The 21,658-nt window shown below is 54.0% G+C and overlaps 1 protein-coding gene across 21 annotated transcripts in view; it reads left to right on the top strand.

Annotated features, from left to right (window-relative positions):
* The window catches only part of ANKMY1 (ankyrin repeat and MYND domain containing 1), a 90,706-nt gene that overhangs the window by 42,216 nt on the left and 26,832 nt on the right, over positions 1 to 21,658 (top strand). For 10 of the 21 annotated variants that reach the window (XM_055379937.2, XM_019022079.4, XM_019022082.4 and 7 more), the window contains 6 exons: positions 3,815 to 3,955; positions 4,753 to 4,893; positions 7,256 to 7,363; positions 9,032 to 9,163; positions 16,448 to 16,561; positions 16,787 to 17,055. In XM_055379937.2, the coding sequence (XP_055235912.1) occupies positions 3,815 to 3,955; positions 4,753 to 4,893; positions 7,256 to 7,363; positions 9,032 to 9,163; positions 16,448 to 16,561; positions 16,787 to 17,055 (905 nt within the window). Of the gene's footprint in view, positions 1 to 3,814; positions 3,956 to 4,752; positions 4,894 to 7,255; positions 7,364 to 9,031; positions 9,164 to 11,034; positions 12,253 to 16,447; positions 16,562 to 16,786; positions 17,056 to 19,205; positions 20,296 to 21,658 lie in introns of those variants that run through there. The other 11 variants (XR_008677553.2, XR_010129734.1, XM_055379939.2 and 8 more) reach the window with 4 other exon arrangements.

Here is a 21,658-nt window from a genome sequence, read left to right as displayed (position 1 = left end):
CACAATCTCCAAAGTTATCAGAAACATGCATTCAATAGTCCTTTCCATGAACTCCCCCAAAGAAGTAAGCCCTGGATGGTAGCTGATTGTAAGTCACTTTGTGAAAAGAAAACAAAACAATAATTGTGGATGACAAAAGTTTTAGGACAGCCATAGTTAAAGATACAGTTGACAAGGAAATTTGGTTATTTCTGTGTCAGACAACAATTTAACAATAATTATGATAACCACTGGCAACATGTATTAAGACAGATCAGAATTTCAAGAATATCATGCAATCCTGGAACACATAGGAACAACGTATCTATATACATATAATCTAGAGAAGGTTAAATACCACTTTGCATTTGACAATACTTTCTCTAAAATTCTAACATGCCAAATAAGCCTAATATGTCTCTCTTGGACTTTAGGGACCCAATACCCCCCAAAAAGGTAGTTTGAGGTAAAGAAGACTGAATTTAAAACTTGAAATTTTGCTTTTGGAGTTTGTCATATATCAAAGGTTAAAGACACTTGATATTATAAAACAGGTTCACAGGTCACTTATACAATTGCCAATCCTTTAGCCAAAATAATTCAAATATTTCCAAAAAAAAAAACCCCACAAAAACCTTTACTCTTTGATTGGAGAATCAGTTTCCCAAACAATAAGACCTAATAAAGACAGCATGAGGCCAACTGAATCTGTCCCTCCTTTTTTTTTCCCTGCAGTTTACTCAAAAGGGAAACAAAAATATTTTATTATTGCCTGTAATCCCAGTACTTTGGGAGGCTGAGGTGGGCAGATCACGAGGTCAGGAGATAGAGACCATCCTGGCTAACATGGTGAAACCCTGTCTCTACTAAAAATACAAAAAAAAAAATTAGCTGGGCGTGGTGGTGGGTGCCTGTAGTCCCAGCTACTCGGGAGGCTGAGGCAGGAGAATGGTGTGAACCTGGGAGGAGGAGCTTGCAGTGAGTCGAGATTGTGCCACTGCACTCCAGCCTGGGCAATGGTGTGAGACTAAGTCTCAAAAAAAAAAATTATCTTTTATTAATATTCTACAAAAATTTTGTTGAAAAGAGAAAAACAAATTTTACCCTTGTATTATGAATGTTAAAGCTAATTTTAATAAAACCTTGTAAACGAGTGTATTTTAGTCAGTTTAAACATCATAAGGTAAGACTTCCATAAAACATTTATAAACTTTTACAATTTTCTTTTTCTTTTTTTTTGAGACTGAGTCTTGCTCTGTTGCCCAAGCTGGAGTGCAGTGGCAAAATCTCAGCTCACTGCAGCCTCCGCCTCCTGGGTTCAAGTGATTTTCCTGCCCCAGCCTCCTGAGTAGCTGGGATTACAGGCGCCTGCCGCCACACCCAGCTAATTTTTGTATTTTTAGTAGAGGCGAGGTTTCACCATGTTGGCCAGGCTGGTCTTGAACTCCTGACCTAGTGATCTGCCCACCTTGGCCTCCCAAAGTGCTGGGATTACAGGTGTGAGATACCGCGTCCAGCCAACAATTTTCTATTAAAGAGCAAATCAGATCTCAAAGAAAACCCTATTATTTTGACACTGGGGCCCAGACACTGGCCTTGTAACCATGTACTTTTGATATTAATGTTTAATTTATAGAAAAACTCTGAACTAGTTTTATCCCTCAGAATTGCCCCTTGCAATCTCATGTGCTCACCTCTTTTACGATAGTCTCTGGGCCTAGAGGGATTGAATAGTTTTAATTTCTGGCCCTGTCTCTCACAAGAGCAGTTCATCCTGATTGACACCTTCTCCCAGGTCTGAAGACCAGCAAGAGCAGAACGTCAGCACTGTGGCAGACACAAGTCCCAGTGCTCATGCCCATGCATGCCCATCCACTGGTAACCCAGGGAGATGGCTGGGGCATCTGAGGCAGAGGGCAAGGCAGGTTCCAGGCAGCTGCTGACTCCCAGGGGGAATGGGACTCTCGGGGTTGCCTCCCTCCACCATGCTGCGCGGTTGTGGCTTTAAGTCCCTCTCTAACTGCCAGTCTCACCTGGACCTGGCAGTAGTCCAGGGGTTTCTTTGCTCTTCAATTCATTTTGCACCTTGCAGCTTCCTCTTGGATTCCTTCTGTGCTCTCTGCAGAGTGTCATTGGACATCCTCTTGGAGAGGATCCGTGGTGGGAAACTGAGCCCTGATGTTACTGAAAATGTCACCATGTTACCCTCTTGATTGAATAATAGATTAGCTAGATACAGAATTCTGGGTTCCAAACTGTTTTCCCTTAGACCTTTGAAGGTCCTGTCTCACTGTCTTCTGTCCTTCTGGGACTCGTGGGACTTAATGAGAAGTGTGATGCCCCCCCTGCCTCCTGTGTCTATGTAAGGGTTAATTCCCTCCCTCCTTATTAAGTAACCTTAGCACTGGGTCAGAGCTGTGGGTCTGTGAAGTTTTCTTGCATTATTTCTCTAGTATTTCTCTCTATTGTGCTCTCCCTACTGGCCTGGAGCTCCTACCTGAGAGACATTAGAACCCCAGCTCTCTCTCTCATGTCCCCTGATTTTGTTTTGGAGTGCTTTATATGTCTTTGTGCTTCTGCTGTTTTGGGGAATTTCCTCAGCTTAATCATTTCCTGATTCACCCCTCAGCTGGGTTGGTTCTGTTATTAGCTCAGTTGTTGCTGTTGCTGCTGCTGTTTTAGGGGTGACACAACATGTAAGGAGGGTGTGGCCTCCAGCTGACTGTCGTAGATGCACGGCCCCGTGCGCCTCCTGGTGGCCTGGGCTGTGGTTACCATGGAGCAGCGGGCTGCCCATTCTCCACTTGCCTGCTTGGGTCTGCGTCCCTCTGGGGTCAGTAGATTGTCGCCTGCAGCACTGGCCTCCCCAACATCAGGTGATGCCTGCATTATATTCTCTTTTCTCTCCTCTCACTGCATGCCTCTGCTGAGTGTGGACGCTGCTGGCCCTGGTCATGCTTGAGGCTGTGGGTGTTGGGCTGTGTGGAGGTCCCAGGGGCTGCTGTCAAGCTGGGAGAGTAGTGCTCCTCCTGGGAGTCAGCAGCTGCCTGGAACCTGCCCTGCCCTCCGCCTCAGGTGCCGTGTCCCTTGGTCACCGGTGGATGGGCATGCAGGGGCACACCTGGCTGCTCTCCCCAAGTTCCTGTGGCTGGCCCTCATGCTGGTGGCTCTTCCCACCATCCAGGCTCACCTGTCTCCCCCTCAGGGGTCCCTCCTGGGTTCTTTTCTCTTTCCTGTTTGAGCGAGGCTGGTCTTTAAGGGACTGGGGAGCATCTCTTGACCCAAAGCCCACTGTCCATTCCCAGCCGGGCTCTCCCTTAGGACGGCAGGGCTGCCTCCAGAGGCCAGGGCCCCTATGAACACCTCAGTGTCACTGCTGCACAGCGGTGGCCTCTATGGATGCTGTCAGCTGATGGCTGGGGACACTGTGAGTGGAGAATGGACAGGTCAGGGGCTGGAGTCGGGAGGCCACTCAGGAGCTGCACGGCCGTTAATGTGGTGGGCCTGGCAGGGCAGGGAGGGGCTTTTCTTAGAGGAAGTTGTGGACAGTGGCTTAAAATCACACTGGTTCAGGGTGGGCCTTCCTACCTGTGGCCCTGGCAGACAGAGGCATATTAGGCACTGGAAGCAACATGTATGGCTTGCTCAGCGTGTTGGGAGCTTTGCCCACACTGCCTTCAGGGAACAGTAGCCTGCACGTTGTGGGGCAGGTGAGGCTGAGAATGGTGCCCTTGGAGTCTCAGCCATTTCCCTGGCATTTGGGTCCCTCAGGTACCTCACCTGTCTCTCCCTACGAGCATGTGCCTCACTGCCCGCCCCGGTGTTTCCTCTGCAGCTGCGCACCCTGACACCACTCCACATCGCTGCCGCGCTTCCTGGGGAGGAGGGGGTACAGATTGTGGAGCTGCTGTTGCATGCCATCACCGATGTGGACGCCAAGGCATCCGACGAGGACGACACTTACAAGCCCGGCAAGGTGTGTGCCTCATGACCTGGGTAGGGGTATGGGGCCTTGGCCAGGTGTGCCTGGATGGATTCACACACTCTGCCTAGCCTGTGCTTGCCGAGCATGATGGGCCTCCTGGCTTGGGGCCTGGGCAGTGGAGATCCTGCATAGAAACAACCCGTCCAGATGAGAACCTTAGCCAGTGGGCTTGTTTTGATATCAAGAGGCAAAAATAGTTGATTGGAATGAGTTAAGAACTTGATTATTCAGGCAGTCCACAGGGCGTGGGGGTCCCCATGCCGATCTTTTGCAGGTAACTCCATCTCACGCCTTTCCGAAGGTTCATAATTGCAGACAGAGGCCAGTTCCATGTCCCCAGGGCCTCCTCCAGGCCGAAGCCATCCTGTCCCACCAGGCCCTGCCAAGCTCCAAAAGACCCCCAGTCATGGGCCGCGAGGCCATGTCTTCCTTCCTCCACAAGGGGTTGAGCCCCTTGAGGTCAGGAGCTGTGAGGCTTTCAATTGCCTGCACACAGCAGGAGCCATTGAGCGCACGAACATGCTGGACGTGGTGTGCGCAGCTCACTGCGTGGGGGACCTGGGAGGGGAGGGCACAGAATGGCTCTGACCCCTGTGGATGTTGGGGTGTCTCAGAGACAGGCATGCAGGGGAGAGGCTCGAACAAAGTCAGGCATCCGCCTTCAAGAGGGTTTCGCAGGGTGAGACTCCAGACCCGCAGGCTGGGGAGGAAGCTCCCTTGCTCCGTTTGCCTTCCCGTGGGCACACGGCAGGTCCGTGGGCGCTGGCGGAGCCCTCCGTTTTACACAGCTGGACCTGCTGCCCTCAAGTCTGAAGCTCAGCAACGAGCCGGGCCCTCCCCAAGCCTACTACAGCACGGACACAGCCCTCCCCGAGGAGGGGGGCAGGACGGCTCTGCACGTGGCCTGCGAGCGGGAGGACGACAACAAGGTGAGGGCAGCCAGGGCCTGGCGGGGGCACAGGGCTGCCCAGCGGTGGGGCCACCTTCCAGGGCCTTGTGCCCCCAGAAGCATGTGTTCTCATGCTGAGTCTTAGGCAGAAGCCAGGGAGCTTGGAAGGATGGGGAGGGAAGCAAGGCAAGGCGGGAGGACGGGATTTCCCACTCACATGCACACACGCACGCGTGTGCACGGGGCCTGGGTGGCGGCATGAAGTCTACTTCTTACCACAGGGCCTGGTCAGATGTGTTTGGGAGCCTCTGGCCTGGGCTGTGACCGTCTGGTGCTGCTGACCCTCCTCTGTCATCCTCATGTGTCTCTGACTCAGGACCCCAGGGTTGGTCTTATCTTCCAGAGCCCTGGGCGGTGCCCCGCTGGCCCTGTGGCCGCTGCCTCCTGCCTGCCTCGGGGGTTAATTCCTACCAAATAGGGTGTGGGAACCACTCCGAGGATGCCCAGCGGCTGGGGTGGATGCGGGGAAACTGAGGCCAAGTCTCAGCTTTGCCGTGTGGCAGCAGATGCAGCCCAAGCCAGTTGGCCACGGAGCACATGGCACACCGAGCCTCAGTTTACCCACTTACAAATGAAATTAATGATCCTGGGCCTTCAGCAAGGTGGTAACTTGTGTGGTCCTGACATGAGCATGAGGATGAGTGTGCGGGAGTGCCATGTGTGCTAGTGGGCATGCGGGTGACACTGGGATGGGGATGAGCAGACAGGGAGGTGGGGAGGTGGGGGCACTGACAGGCCTCCCTGCTTCAGAACATCCCTGTCTGGTCAGAGCCTCCTTGGAGGGTAGGGAGAAGGAGCAGGTCTGTTGGGGGGTCTTCTTGGGGCCAGGCGCTCTGCCCTGACTAGACCACCTGAAGGGTGGCAGGAACTCACGTTAGGAATGAACAGTGAAGCTCCAAGAAGGCGGCTGGTCAAGGCCCCCACCGTGAAGGACGAGGCCTGGGCAGTGAACACAGGGCTTTCTGTTCGCACACTTGTGTCCTGATGACAGATTGGGAAAGTTGTGGGGAAATAAAAGGAGACATTGAATGTGGCACTATCGTTGGGTACAGGACAGACTGGCAGGTGGAACTTCAGTGCTGCGGGCGTGATGGCTGCAGCCGTCCAGCCATCACATCTGTATCCCAGAAGGGAGGGGAAAGGGGCCCCTTTCCCAGGAGCCCCTCAGCAGACTTCTGTGGGCACCTCCTTGGCCTGGCCAGCAAGACTGCGGGAAAGGGGAGTGTGCATGGTGGTTGGGCCAGCCAGACACAGGGTCTGCCGCATCTGAGGGGCACAGTCCCAGCAGAGCACTGGGATAGGGAGCTGGGCCAGAGAAGAGTCCCTGCAGTGGGGGAGGAGTCGCCGCAGTTTCAGGTCCTAGTGAACACTTCTGGGAGAAGAGGAGGAAGAGAAGGGAGCAGCTGAGGATTGCACAATGGGACGTTCTGCCAGGGGAGCAAGGATGAGAGAATGCACAGGAAAACAGAGGGGTTCCCGGGGAGGAGTCAGGGAGGCGGGAAGGACAGGGACGGGGGAGGAGGGCAGGAGGCAGGGAGGCAGGAAGGGCAAGATGTGGGGAGGAGGGCAGGGAGGCGGGGAGGGCACGGACTGGGGAGGAGGGCAGGGAGGGCAAGGACTGGGGGAGGAGGGCAGGGAGGGCACGGATTGGGGAGGAGGGCAGGGAGGGCAAGGATGGGAAGACAAGGGCAAGGAGGCAGGGAAGCAGGGGGACAGGGAGGCAGGGAGGGCAAGAATGGGGAAGGAGAGCAGGGAGATAGGAAGGGAGGACAGGGACGGGGGAGGAGGACAGGGAGGCACAAAGGGCAGGGACAGGGGAGGAGTCAGGGAGGCAGGGAGGGCATGGATGGGGGAGGAGGGCAGGGAGGCATGGACGGGGCTGCCCTCCTGGTGCAGAGAGTGCTCCACCAGCCGAGGGTGGGGCTCTTTACACTCAGGCCGTCCTCTATGATCACTGAGCCCTGGTGGAGGAGGTGCTCCTCCAGTCACACCTGCTGTATGCCAGGACCTGCCACGTGGTCATGTGGTCTGGACTGTCCCTTGTCCTCTGAAAACAAACTTTAAATCAACTTATGCATCAATGTCCTCCTACTTTTCATTTGGAAGTGATGAATGCTTAGAAAATATCTTCTCCATTTGAAGATCCATCCACCTCCCAACCCATTCACCTATCCATCTATGCATCCACAATTTTGAACACCTTGTGTCAGGCAAGGTAATGGTTGGCAGGAAGTAGCCGTTGAGTGACTACATTGATTTCATGGCATTTAAATTAATGACTACCATCAGGTGCTGCTTATGGGTGGGGGTGCCTCTCTAACCTGTCATTTCTCCCCACCCAGGGTGCCAGGGACATAGTCCGGCTCCTTCTATCCCACGGAGCAAATCCTAACCTGCTGTGGAGTGGCCACTCCCCGCTCTCCCTGTCCATTGCCAGTGGGAATGAGCTGGTAAGCATGTTCTGTACCCACAGACCTGTGCACCTATGTGTTTCCATCTCCAGTGCCCACCCCACCAGTCCGTCATTGGGATTTGAAGTTGTTGGCCATTTATCCATCCATCCATCCATCCATCCATCCATCCATCCATCCATCCATTCATCCATCCACCCATCCACTCACCCACCCATCTATCCACCCAACTACCCATTCACTCACTCTTCCACTCACCTGTCTACCCATCCACCCATTCTTCCATCCATCCATCCACCTGTCCACCCAACTTCTCATCCACTTATCCATCTACTCACCCATCCATCTACCCTCCACTCATCCATTCATCCATCCTTCCACCCAACTACCCACCCACTTATTCATCCTCTCATCCATCCATCTATACATCCATCCTTTTAACCAGTCACTCATGTATCAACCCAACTACCTATCCACTCAACCGTTCACCCATCCATTCATTCACCTATTCACCCATCCGTCTGTCCATCCATCCATCCATCCATTCATCCATCCATCCACCCACCCACCTACCTAGACATCATCATCCTTCATTCACCCAGTTGGAAGGATCTACTGTCCACCCATTCATTCATTCATTCATCCATCTATCATTTAACTGTTATTTACTGAGCATCTGCTACGTACCTGGCAGGCACCATTCTAGGCACTAGGTGTTGAATTAGACAGTCTCTGCTCTCAAGGATCCTATATTCTAGTTGGAGGAGCCAGACCGTAAACTAGTATGTAACACAGTTTCAGGAAATGACAAGTATTATGAAGAAAATAAAGCTTGGTGAGGGGATGGAGAATGACGGGAAGGCAGGCTACTGTAGCAGGGTGGCATGAAATGCTCCTCAGATGAGGTGACATTTCAGCAGAGGTCTGTAAAAGCTGAAGGCATTCATAGAATTTGTGAAAGCTGACGTAGAATGGGGCTTCCAGGTGCTTCTGCAGAGGCCAGCATCTCTGCTCCCTGCTTTCTTCTCTCCTGCACGGAGTCATCCATTCAATAAGTCAGGTGGGGCCCCTGCTCAGGGCTAGGCCCTGTTAGAGGCAGGGGTGTGGAGGGAAGAGAGCTTTGTTCTGAGGGGCAGAAGCTTGTGAGAGCCAAACACTAAGGACCCGTGTCTGGCCACGGCTGTCCTTCTTCCTGGAATCTGAGCTGGTGGCTGGGCACACAGTAGGGAGAAGGGAGGTGTGCCTCTTTCTGTGCCTGGCCGAGTGGTCACAGTGACACTGGTGCCCTGGTGCAGAGGCAGATAGCCTGGGCACCAGGCAAATGTGCTCCTAACCCTGTGCTGGGACTGGCCCCTGGGCTTGGCTCTGTCTGGGGCTGAAGAGCAAGGTGGGAGCTGGGAACCACGCTGGAGAATCCCCATTTTGTCAGGGGACAGAGAAAGTGCTGGAACTGGCCCACCTGGGTGGAGTTCCAGCTCCTCCCTAACAGACCAGCAATGGGACCCCTCCCCGCCCAGCATCATCCTCTGTGGGACAGGCCAGCAGCGGGACCCGCTGTGGGTAGGATCCATGGGAAGGGCCAGCAGTGGCCTCCGTGAAGCCCCTGCTTTCAGGGGTTAGTTCTGGAGTGGCCCAGCCCTGGGGCCTTCCCCTCTGTCAGGGGAAGTGACATGGTGGCCACTGATGAGACTGTCTGTGTATGTTCAGGTTGTGAAGGAGCTCCTGACCCAGGGAGCTGACCCCAACCTGCCCCTGACCAAAGGCTTGGGCAGTGCCCTGTGTGTTGCCTGTGACCTGACCTACGAGCACCAGAGGAACATGGACAGCAAGCTGGCCCTGGTGAGGGGCAGGAGGCTGGGGTGGCCCTGGTGAGGGGGTTTGAGGGTGGGGTGGCCCAGAGTGAGGGGTGTGAGGGCTGGGTGGCCCTGATGAGCGGGGAGGGGAGTGGGTGGCCCTGGGTGAGGGATATAAGGGCTGGGTGGCCCTGGGTGGTAGGGGTGTGAGGGCTGGGTAGCCCTGGTGAGGGGGGCGGGAGGTTGAGGTGGCCCTGGGTGGGGGGAGGGAGGAGTGTGAGGTGGGCTGGCCCTGAGCATGGGGAATGTGGGGTCTGGGGGTGGGGTCCTCATGGACTTCTCTGCCTGGCTGTCATTCCTGGCGGGCGGTGGGTCATTTGTTCTGTGTTCTCCAAGCCTTGGTGGTCTAAATAGTGGAGAAAGGACAAAATATTGTCTGCTTTTAGTATTTTACAGGCCTTAAAAAATATGAAGTGGCAAATCCACTCAGCAGACCAGACAAAAAAGTTCCCTGAAGTTTGTCTCAGTGAAAACAGGATTCAGGATAGACATAGACCTCACCTTGGTCCAGCTGCACAATTCTGGCTTTCTCAGTGGCCCACGCAGCTGCTGGGTGGGGGTTTGGGGCATTGTCTCCTGGCCACAGGGAGCGGCTTTCTTAGGTGGAAGCTCACACTCGGGAAATCCTGCCCGCGCTGGAGACACCTTCTGTCCTGAGCCCTAGGCACGTCCCTGGAGTGTCCCTCCCATGTGGCTCCGGGAAGCTGTCAGTGGCTTTGGCTCAGGCAGGGCCTCCCTCTGTGCCCTGCTGCCTGCTGCCCTCTGCCCATGTCAGCCCTTCCTGTGCCCTCTGTGGGCACCACCCACGACCTTGCTTTCCTCAATCCATCTTGGTACACACTTTGGTTCTTACCTGTCTAAGGGAGAAAAAGGGGGAAGGAGGAGGGGGGCGAGACTCAGGCGTCTGGAAGGGGGGGCGAGACCCAGACATTTGGAAGGGGAGGGGCGAGACTCAGGCATCTGGAATGGGGGGGCGAGACTCAGGCGTCTGGAAGGTTGTTTGACGTCACAAAAGGGTAGCTTTACTTAAAAGAACTGAGACTTATCTTGAGATGCTGTTTCCAGATCTGATTTTAAGGCTCCTGTCCTTCTTCCTAAGACCCTATTCTGTCTGGATAGACTAAGTGAGGACGCAGAAGTCAGTTTTCCGTAGGCGGCAGAGGATGGAATAAAACTGTGTGTGTGGGTAGTCGGCACCATTTCTGGACCTGGGGGCTGGGAGGGGCCCCCTAATGTTCTTTCGGAGCTTCATAGGGCCCAGGATTGATGACCAGTCTCTTGTTCATCTAAGTCTGAGTAAATAGAGAAAGGACACGAGACGGGAGAGGCAGCTCAGGGGGCAGCGTTGTTGTGTGTGGACGCTGAATGTGCCTTGAACATACAGAATAGTGCTTCTTCCAGGGTTGGGGGCTCCCAGCGCCTCATGCGGGGTTAGGGGGCGTCTCAGCGACTTGTCCAGGGTTGGGGGCTCCCCAGCGCCTCGTCCAGGGTTAGGGGGCTCCCCAGCATCTTGTCCGGGGTTAGGAGGCTCCCCAGTGCCTCATCCGGGGTTAGGGAACCTGGTAGTGCTGCCAACCCTAACCATGCTGTCTGCTGCCACTAGATATTTAGGAAGGGGAAGGGCTCCTTTTTTTAAACCTCCCTTAAATGGTCTCATCTCTGACTGTTGTGTGCTGTGAGCTGATTCCTGGTCCTTTGCCGTGATTCTGGCCCTGACACCTGCCTGGCTTTCTGGGGCATCCAGGTGACCCCTACACACCACGTATATTCTCACCCCAGACCTGAAATCAGCTGACTGGGCTTCGACTTCTTTATTTCATTACTGTTTGTTTATTTACTAATTTTAATTCTTTTCAGACTCACAGAAAAGTTGAAAGCAGCACAAGGACACCCTGAGCCCTCACCTAGACTCACCACTTCTGAGTACCTGACCATACCCCCGACTCTGGCCCTGTCTGTCTCTGTCTCTGTCTTCCCTGCCCTCCCCCTCAGCCAATGGACACGTTTCTCTTCAAGAGCCTGCTTTCAGTTCTTCTGGGAACTTGCCTGGAAGTGGGATGGCTGGGTCCTATGGTATAATCATTCTATGTTTAATTTTTTTTTTTTGAGTCAGAGTCTCACTCTGTTGCCCAGGCTGGAGTGGAGAGGTGTGATCTCAGCTCATTGCAACCTCCGCCTCTCAGGTTCAAGCAATCCTCCTGCCTCACCCTCCCGAGTAGCTGGGATTACAGGTGTGCGCCACCACACCCGGCTGATTTTTATATTTTTAGTAGAGACGGGATTTCACTATGTTGGTCAGGCTGGTCTTGAACTCTTGGCCTCAGGTGATCCGCCCGCCTCGGCCTCCGAAAGTGCTGGGATTACAGGCCTGAGCCACCGCGCCCGGCCATACGTTTAATGTTTTGAAGAACCTCCATACTATTTCCACGGCAGCTGCACTGTTTCATGTTCTCACCAACAGTGCACAGAGTTCCAGTCACTCCAGACTATCACCAAGACTTGTTATTTTCTGTTTTTTTGATAGTAGCCATCCTAATGGATGCGAGATGGTATTTGTGTGTGTGTGTGTGTGTGTGTGTGTGTGTGTGTGTGTGTGTGTTCAACAGAGTCTCACTCTGTTGCCCAGGCAGGAGTGCAGTGATGTGATCTCTGCTCACTGCAACCTCTACCTCCCGGGTTCAAGTGATTCTTGTTGGGATTACAGGTGCCCACCACCACACCCAGCCAATTTTTGTATTTTTAGTAGAGATGGAGTTTCGCCATGTTGGCCAGGCTGGTCTCGAACTCCTGGCCTCAAGCGATCCACCTGTCTTGGCCTCCCAAAGTGCTGGGATTACAGGCGTGAGTCACTGCACCCGGCCTTCTCATTGTGGTTTTGATTTGCATTTCCCTGATGATTAGTGATGTCGAACATCGTTTCATGTGCTTATTGGCCATTTCTAGATCTTATTTGGAGAAATGTCTATTCAACTCCTTTGGCAATTTTTGTATCTTTTTTTTTATTATTATTGAGTTTTAGGACATTTCTATCTATTCTAGATGTTAATCCCTTATCAGGTATGTAATTTATAAATATTTTGATATACAAAAGTTTTTAATTTTCATGAAGTCCAGCTTGTCTATTTTTTCTTTTGTTGCCTTTGCCTTTGGTGTCATAGCCAAGAAACGTCATGAAGCTTCTTCCTGTGTTTTCTTCTAAGAGTTTTATAGTTTCAGCTAGGACCTTTCACGAATACTTTTCCGTAGCCTCCTGGAGAATCTGGTGCTTTTCTCTATGATGCTTTCATGGGATCTGAGTCCAGAGAGTCCCTGAAACCCTAGGGGTGCCCTGGCTTGGGGGTATACGTAAACGATGGTGCTGCAGGACCCTTCTGCTAGAGGCTTGGGCTGCCTGGGTCCTGGCGAAGCCTCCATCTCCCACCACATATTGCTGTTCAGGCTGTGGCAGAACCTTGTTTCAGGGGCTCTTCCTCTGGGCACTCCTGTGGCTGCTGCAGCAGACCATAGCCTGGGCGGCTGAAGCCACAGAAGTGAGCTGGCTCTGGTCCTGGGGGACAGAGGCCGCGATCGAGGTGTTGCAGGGTTGCGACCCTGGTGCAGACCTTGCTGTGGCTTCTGGGGGCTTGGTGGCCACCTCTGCCCCCTCAGCTCATGGTGCTCTGGCTGCATGCATGTCTGTCTCTGCAGCCAAAAGTCCCTTCTTAAAAGAAAATGGTCATATTGGACCAGGTGCCACCCTGAGGACCTCATGTTACTTTGATCGTCTGCAACAACCCTATGTCCAAATAAAGTCACGTTCACAGATCCCAGGGGTTAGGACTTCAACTTACCTTTTTAGGGGACCCAGGTGAACCCACCGCACATGGCTTCGGCGTTTTCAGTCCTCTTCTCCTTTCTCCTTGGCTGCTGTTCTTGGCCTCGGCCCATGGTGAGCTCGTGGGACGCACAGGCCTGAGGTGGAGCTCGTTCAGGGTCTGGGGTCACCAGGCCTCCTGAATATTCTCACACTAAACTTTCTAAAGATTGTCCCAGAAATGAACGCGTGAAGCTCGAACCTTGACCCCGGGCCCCCCTGACTCCCTGGGCCCCGCCATTTGGATGGCTGCAGCACCAGGCATGGGTTCCACATTTGTCTTTGAACGGCTAAGGAAGGGGCTGCCAGAACGTGGGTTAGCAGTGTCTGGAGAAAAGCCACTGCAGAAAGGAGCTTTCATCAGCCAGGGGACCTTCAGAAAGTCCCTCCCTCACTGTGGCTTTTCTGTGGCCTCCAGGGGGACAAAATCCTCTTCTCACGAACATTTCTAGCTCCTCTCACTGGGCAGCCTCTGCTTAGATATGGGGCCCCAAATTTCCCTAATTTGAGAGCAGAGCAAATCCCACTGAAGGATCCATGTTCAAGCCCACTGATCCTGAGAAACTCCTCAGAGGCACACGCTGGGCTGGTCAGCCTCAGGCCGCCCCTTCCTCTTACCAGAAAGGTCCCAGCCTTCCCTCCCTGTGCCGTTCAGCAGGGTTTGTGGTGTCAGAGGCAGAGCCCCTTGGCAGGGCTGGTTTCTAGAGTGTGCTGATGCCGCTGGGGTCTAAAGAGGTGTGGAGGACAGGGCCACTGGAGAGGCGGGCTCCGGGGATGGAGGGGCCAGCTCATCCAGCTGCAGCCGAGGACATGCCTGGGGAGCCTCAGCAGGGGGACGGAGTCATTGGGCCGTGGAGGTGGGGCAGGGTGCCTGGGGGTGTGGGGCAGAGACAATGATGTCATAGTTCAGATGCGGGGGCTTGGGAGGCGAGGGTCTGGAGGAGAGCGTTGGTGAGTGAGGGGCGGAGGCAATGATGTCATAGTTCAGATGTGGGGGCTTGGGAGGGGAGGGTCTGGAGGAGAGCGTTGGTGAGGGAATGGTTCATGGGAGGGAGGGTCTGGAGGAGAGCGTTGGTGAGTGAGGGGCGGAGGCAGTGATGTCATAGTTCAGATGCGGGGGCGTGGGAGGGGAGGGTCTGGAGGAGAGCGTTGGTGAGGGAATGGTTTATGGGAGGGAGGGTCTGGAGGAGAGTGTTTGTGAGGGAATGGTTTAGCACTGGGACAGCAAAGTGTATCTCAGTTCTCACCGCGGATGAGGTGGTCACTCCGGGCAGCCAGGGCCAGGGTGGGAAGACACTCCTGGTGAGCGACGGGCAGGTCAGCATATGGGGAGGGGCTGTGGTGGGGGAGGAAGGGGTGAGGACGTGGGACCTGGGGCGAGAAAGCCTTAGGCCACACTGCATACCCTGCTGGGGCTGGCTGTCCCCAGGGACTCCCAGGGGTTGGGGTCAGTGTGGAAGGGTCTGTGGAGACGTGGGGGCTGTGGGGATGCAGAGGTTCCCAGGAATGATGTTTGGGCAGAGGCTTCTGCTGGGATGTTGGGCCAGAGGGGAGAAGGTGCCCAGCAGGGTGAGACTAAGAGGTGAATCCCAGGTGCTGCCGAGTAGCCAGTCCTGGGAGCCTGGGGGCGGGGGGTGGGGTGGGGTATGTGGCTGCATCACTGCCCTGGCAGAGCTGTCCAGAGAAGCTGTCCCGGTGCCAGGACTGAGTGAGGCCTGGGTGCCCTACGTAGACAAGACTTGGGGGGTGGGGGTGGGCTGGCAAGTCCCCCAGCAACACTGGGCAGGGAAAGGTCGATCGTCGTCCACCCACCTGTCCATCACCACGCCCCTGTGGCAGCGTGTACCCAGCCCTCGCTTACCAACCATCTTCCCACCTCTTCCTGAAAAAGATTGGATGAGGTGGTGGGGCCTCGGAGGGATGTCCAGCAGGGAACCGACTCGTGGGACTTTTGGCAAGTTATCATGGCTTCCGCAGGAAGGAGAGTCAGGAAGATGGGGGTCTCATGGGTGGATCTGGCTGGCTCCGTCCTCAGGAGCAGTGGAAAACAGCCTCCTCCTCTGCCTGGCGTAGGCCTTGCCTGGCCTCACTTGGCCTTGAGGAATCTATATAAACTCCACCCATGCCCCCACGTGCCAGGGAGTCAGCCGTTCAGGCCAGGCTGGCCACTGGTGTTGGTGGCATTGGCCACTCCACCGTCCCGCACTGTGCCTGGTGCCGTGCCCGAGGCGTTGTGCTCATGTGTTGCTGAGAATGCAGGGCTCCTGTGTTTGTGCGGAATGTGTGTTATGCATGTCACAGAGTGTGAGGATCTCACTGGGGGAGTCGTGTATCCCTGATTTCTGGCCGTGCTTGCACTTGGCTAGCAAGGCACGCACGCACACAGCAGTGAGCCTTCCACAGATGATGGCCTGGTTTCCATCCACTCACACAGGCTGCCCTGAGCCTGCCAGGCCCCCTGATAGAACTTGCCTCCTCCCATGTCAGGTGGGGCAGCCGCTTTAGATGATATTTGCTTTGGATGGGACTTGCCTCCTCCCATGTCAGGTGGGGCAGCCGCTTTAGATGATATTTGCTTTGGATGGGATTGTTGTACCTATTGAGCCAGAGACCATTGCTGTGGTATATTTGCCACAAGTCAGGCACACATGCACACAGGTGCATGCATTCACACATTTGTCAGGCATACTTGCACTCACTCACAAACACACATGCATGCCCTTACTCATGCATGCACACACACTGGCCCCCACTCATGCACAGATACGCATGCACGCACACATACTGCACACCTACCCGCCTATGAACATGCATGCACATATCCACACACGCTCACCCACTAGCCCCACACATGCACACACACACATATCCACACACCCACATACATGCAGGCACACTCACACCCAGCCGCCCACGAACACACATACACATACCCATGCGTGCACACACACTGGCTCCCCGCCCCACACACATCTACATACAAGCATACGCGTGCACTCGCTGTCTTGTTGAGCAACATGCCCCATGGTGTGTTGGGATCTGATGAAGAACAAGAGCTGCCTGCTGTCTGCCTCATGTCACTGACAGCCTGAGGGGAGCAGGAATGTAATGGATGTCACAGACTCTATCGATTCTATGGTGCTGGGAGTCGGGTGCCAGGGAGGGCTCCCCGAGGCGTGGCCTAGCCTTGACTTCGCTGTGACATCATTAGGGCGAGGCTCAGCCCCAACTCCTTGTCCATGAGGTCAGCCCCGTCTCCATCTCCCTTTCCCCGTTTGTCTCATGGGCATTCCCGCACACTGCAAGGGTGGCCTTGGTGGGGACTGCAGGTGACCATGGCCCTTCTTAGGCGGTGCTTCCCCTTCTCCCAGTAGCCGGGGTGTCCTTGCGTGTTTGACCTGGTTCTGTTCTCCACAGATTGACCGACTCATCAGTCACGGGGCCGACATCCTGAAGCCTGTAATGCTCAGGCAGGGGGAAGAGGAGGCGGTGGGCACAGCCGTGGACTATGGCTACTTCAGATTCTTCCAGGTAGGTGGTGAGCCTCCCATGAGGAAGGAGGGGGAGTGTGGGTCATGTGCAGGGCCCCCGGCTGGGGCATTAGCTTCTCTGGGGCAAAGCTGGGCTCCAGGTTCCTAGCGCCTCCCCCAGAGCAGCCCCTTGGCTGCAGAGGTGAACCCCCCAAAGTGCTGAGCTCATGCCAGGTGCAGCTGTATGTGCTCCCAGCTTTGTGTGTCTGTCTGGGTTCGTCCTCAGTTATACATCACAAGAGCTGACAGGGGCCCTCGATCACCGAGAGTCACCGCAGCAGTGAGGGGCGGGCCCGGGACCCTGTGGAGACCCTGGTGCTGTGCCGCAGGACCGGAGGATTGCCCGCTGCCCCTTCCACACGCTGATGCCGGCAGAGCGCGAGACGTTCCTGGCGCGGAAGCGGCTCCTGGAGTACATGGGCTTGCAGCTACGGCAGGCTGTCTTTGCCAAGGAGAGCCAGTGGGACCCCACGTGGCTGTACCTGTGCAAGAGAGGTGAGAGTGGGCCCTGCTCTGCTCTGCTCCACAGGGCGGGATTCCGGCCTTGTGCCTGGGGCTGTGATCCCTGGAGATCTGGACCCCCTGGGGCTCTGGAGGGGCCTTCCTGGGGCTGGGCTCGTCGGCTTGGCCCCTTTGTGTCCCGTCCTCCAAGGAGCTCTTGCAGGAGAGACTGAGAAGTGGGGTCTGGACTGGGGAGATGTCCCTGGGAAGAGGAGTTGGTGGCCTAGGGCCAGGGCCCAGGTCAGAGGGGCCCCACGCCCAGGAGAGAACTAGGCACCGCTGCGGGAGCCCTGTCAGGAGTGCCAGTCTATCCAGCACAGGGACTGTGGGCCCGAGGCCTGGGGTGCTGCTCCCCTGCATGGTCACACCCCTACAGGGTGCATCCTGCACACCCCTACATGTCCCCAGCTCCCCACATGCACCCACTCCACAGACGCACTACCTACTGACATCTACTCCCCCATGTACCCACACCCACATACTCAACCCCACCCACCTAGTCACTCCCACATACCCACCTCCCACCCACCTGGTCACCCCCACCCCCACATACTCACTCCCTACCCCCACATCCCCACCCACCTACTCACCCCCACCCCCACATACCCCCTCATGTTCCCACCCTCACATTTACCTACTCTTGTCTACCTTGCACACACAGACCCACTTACACATCCACACACACTGATACCCACACCCATCCTCTCCTCACATAAAAACCTGTCACGTGTTAACACGTGTGCGCACACACACACTGGAACCTGCTGATCCCGCCCCCACACCGAGTCCTCAGCATGCAGTAGCCTCCTACAGCCCCACACAGTCCCCCACTGAGCAACACCCCAGGTGCCTTCCCAGCACACAGTGCTCCGCCCCACGCACTTCCACATGCTGTTAGTCCGTTTGCGTTGCTGTAAAGGAACACCTGAGACTGGGCAGTTAGGAAAGAGGTTTGATAGGCTTGTGGTTCTGCAGGCTGCACAGGAAGTGCGGTACCAGCATCTGCTTCTGGAGAGACCTCAGGGAGCTTCCACTCCCAGTGGAGGGCGAAGGGGAGCCTGTCCATCACATGGCAAGAGAGAGAGGGAGAGAGAGAAGGCGGGGGTGTCCCAGGCTCTTCTAAACTCCCAGCTGTCATGTGAACTGAGAACTCACTCGTCCCCAAGGGGATGGCACTAAGCTACTCATGAGGGATCCATCCCCACGATCTAGTCACATCCTACCAGGCCCCACCTCCCACAGGGGGGCCCACAGTTCAACATGAGATTTGGAGGGGACACACATCCAAACCACATGGCATGCTCATGTCCCCACAAATATTTAGCAGCCACAGGCCCACCCACACGCTTGCATACTCCTCAGGACGTACGCCCTGAAATCCCTCAGCTCCACCCCCACAGTTGTCTGCACACCTACCCACGCACGTGCCTGTCCCCACCCACACAGCACACTGCTTCCCCACATCCCACCCAACCACCGTCTGCATACATCTCCACACACATGCGGACACCCCACACCCACCTCCCAAACTCACTTATGTGCCGTCACACATGTGCCCACCCATGTATAAACCCCCCCCCCACCCCCAACACCTGCCCCATCCAACCCCAGCCCTCACCAACTCATCCACTGCCACCCATGCCTTACACATGCACACAGCCACAAGCCACTCCCATATGTCCCCCACAACACACACATACTAACCTCCCCTCGACACAAACATAAACTTCTCCCCACCTGGCTCGCCCACCAGCACACATGAATGCACCTTTGCTGAGGCTACTTCCTGGCCAGGGTTCCTGCAAGGTGAGGCCTCCATTTGTGTAGAGCCCCACTTGGGGGATACAGGCTCTGCCTTGGGCATGACACCCCTGAGGATACTGGGGTTCTAATCAGGCTTGTACTGGCCCATGAGCGGAGGACCAGGCAGGGAGAGGCAAGTTGAGAAGACCCATGTCTACTGCCTCCTCCTTTCCATCAGAGATTAGGTCCTAAAACGGAGGTGTCACTTATGGAGAAGTATCCCATTGTCCCGACCCCCAGCTCCACAGCCTTGGCTCAGTGATTTTGCCCAGGGGAGAGACACACCATAAAACAGTGAGCTTCACACCTCATCACAAAGAAACCGATTTCATTTTTAACAGAGCAAAGACAGTTTCAAGCCTAATGTTGAGAGGCATTTGGAAGGAGATTGGTAAATTCACTGGAGTAACAGACTAAACTATAGAATGGCTAATTGCTAGAGAAAACTAAGAAAAGAGAGACAGGAGAAGCCTTCCTGTGGTCATAACAAGTCTCACACACCCCAAGGACTGATCTAAAGAGCACACAGCATACAAAGAAACATTTATTCAATAAAATCTTTCAAAATTCAGTAAGAACAGAGAATGTCTGTGGTATTAAACCAAGGTCTACCTTCCTTTTCACCCTCCCAGCTCAGGGAGGCAGAAACTCTATTCCAGACCGGTACAGCCAAGAACACAGTAGAAGAGGGCATGGATGTCAATAATTCTCATCCTGCCCTCAGCTACCTGTTGCTGAGGCTAAGTTCCTGTTGCTCCAGACTTAGTGTGCTTCCAAGATGGCGAGGAGGTGGCGGCTCCATTCTTATCCTCAGCTTCCAAGATGGCCAGGAAGTGGTGCACTCAGAATTACTGGAGGTTATGATGGGCAATATTAAGAAGATTGGTAAACTTACTGGAAATATAGGTGAAACTATAATCTGCCAGCAATTATATACCATGGTTTGTATTAACTATAAATTATGCCAGAGAAAAATGAGGAAAGATAGCTGGGAAGAGCCTTCCTGTGGTCAGAACCAGTCTTCAATACTGACCTTTGGAACTATCCCTTCAATGAGCTCTGATCGAATTCTAATTGGATCAGTCTAGGAAGCCATTTATACCCCAGGGCACTGTTGCAAATTATGAACAATCAGCCAGCAATTATCAGAACTAAACAGGAGCGTATGGTCATGGAAGGAGACAGTCAAAGAGATCCTTGTCCAAACCACTGTCACCTTAGGGTCACTGTGAACAAACCCAAGGCTGCCTTCCATGAGAAGGAACATCAGAAGCTTTATAATGCAGGGGAGAAATGGATTTCACACAATTAACCCAGCTGGTCATTAACCAAATAAGCAAACAGATAGTAATATCCAGCCCCAAGGGAGAAGAATGAAGGAAAATGAACATGTCCTCAGAGAAAAGTGGGAGACTAAGAGAGAAAAAAGAATGATGAGAAATGAAGAGATCATCAGGGGAAAGTGGACACCATCAAGCACACCAATCTGTCTGTCTGTCTGTCTGTCTGTCTGTCTGTCTGTCTGTCTGTCTGTCTGTCTGTCTATCTATCTATCTATCTATCTATCTATCTATCTATCTATCTATCTATCTATCTATCTAATTAGAGTACCAGAAGCAGAGGTGAGAGAGAAAGAAGCAGGAAAAATATTTGGAGAAATGATAGATAAAAACTTTCTAAACATATTTAAAAATAATTTATCTATCTAGGAAGCTTAATGGAGTTTCAAGTAGGATAAAACAGAGATTTGTAAAACAGACACATCAGAGTTAAAATACTGAAAGTCAAAGACAAGGAGAAAACATTGAAAGCAGCAAGAGAAAAATAACTCAAAATTTGCAAGGGAATCCCAGTAGGATTAACAGCTAGCCAGCATCTCATCAGAAGAAATTGGTTGGAGGGTGGTGAAGATGGCTGATAAGCATTTCATGCCCACTTCTTCCACTTAGTAGAACCAGAGCAGTGTACAGACAGTCACACTCAAAGTACATTATCCAAGAGAGAATGCTGGAACTCAACAGAGAAGTGACAGGGAACACCAAAAGTGGGGAAGGAGGAGGAGAGGCAGCCTCTCTGGCGGGGTTCGGCTGTGCATCAGGAGTGAATTCCCAATATAGGGAAGAGGTGAGTAGGTGTAGGGGCCAGCCCTACAGGGTCTGTGAGTTTTTCTCCCCATGTGCGGTGACGAGAGATTGTAGAAATAAAGACACAAGACAAAAAGATAAAAGACAGCTGGGCCCGGGGGACAACTACCACCAAGACGCAGAGACCAGTAGCATCCCCGAATGCCAGACTGTGCTGTTATTTATTGGATACAAGACAAGAGGGCAGGGTAAGGAGTGTGAGCCATCTCCAATGATAGGTAAGGTCACATGGGTTATGTGTCCACTGGACAGGGGACCCTTCCCTGTTTGGCAGCTGAGGCGGAGAGAGAGAGGAGAGACAGCTTACGCCATTATTTCTGCATTTCAGAGACTTTTAATACTTTCACTAAGTCTGCTACTGCTATCTAGAAGGCAGAGCCAGGTGTACAGGGTGGAACATGAAAGCGGACCAGGAGTGTGACCACTGAAGCACAGCATCACAGGGAGACGGTTAGGCCTCCGGATAACTGTGGGCGGGCCTGACATCAGTCAGGCCCTCCACAAGAGGTGGTGGAGTAGAGTCTTCTCTAAACTCCTCCGGGGAAAGGGAGACTCCCTTTACCTTTCCCGGTCTGTTAAGTAGTGGGTACTTTTCTTTGGCACTGACACTACCGCTAGACCACGGTCCGCTTGGTAACGGGCGTCTTCCC

Source organism: Gorilla gorilla, chromosome 11 (genome assembly GCF_029281585.2).
Source record: "Gorilla gorilla gorilla isolate KB3781 chromosome 11, NHGRI_mGorGor1-v2.1_pri, whole genome shotgun sequence".
NCBI classification, from domain to species: domain Eukaryota; kingdom Metazoa; phylum Chordata; class Mammalia; order Primates; family Hominidae; genus Gorilla; species Gorilla gorilla.
This window is presented reverse-complemented; position numbering and strand designations above follow the sequence as displayed.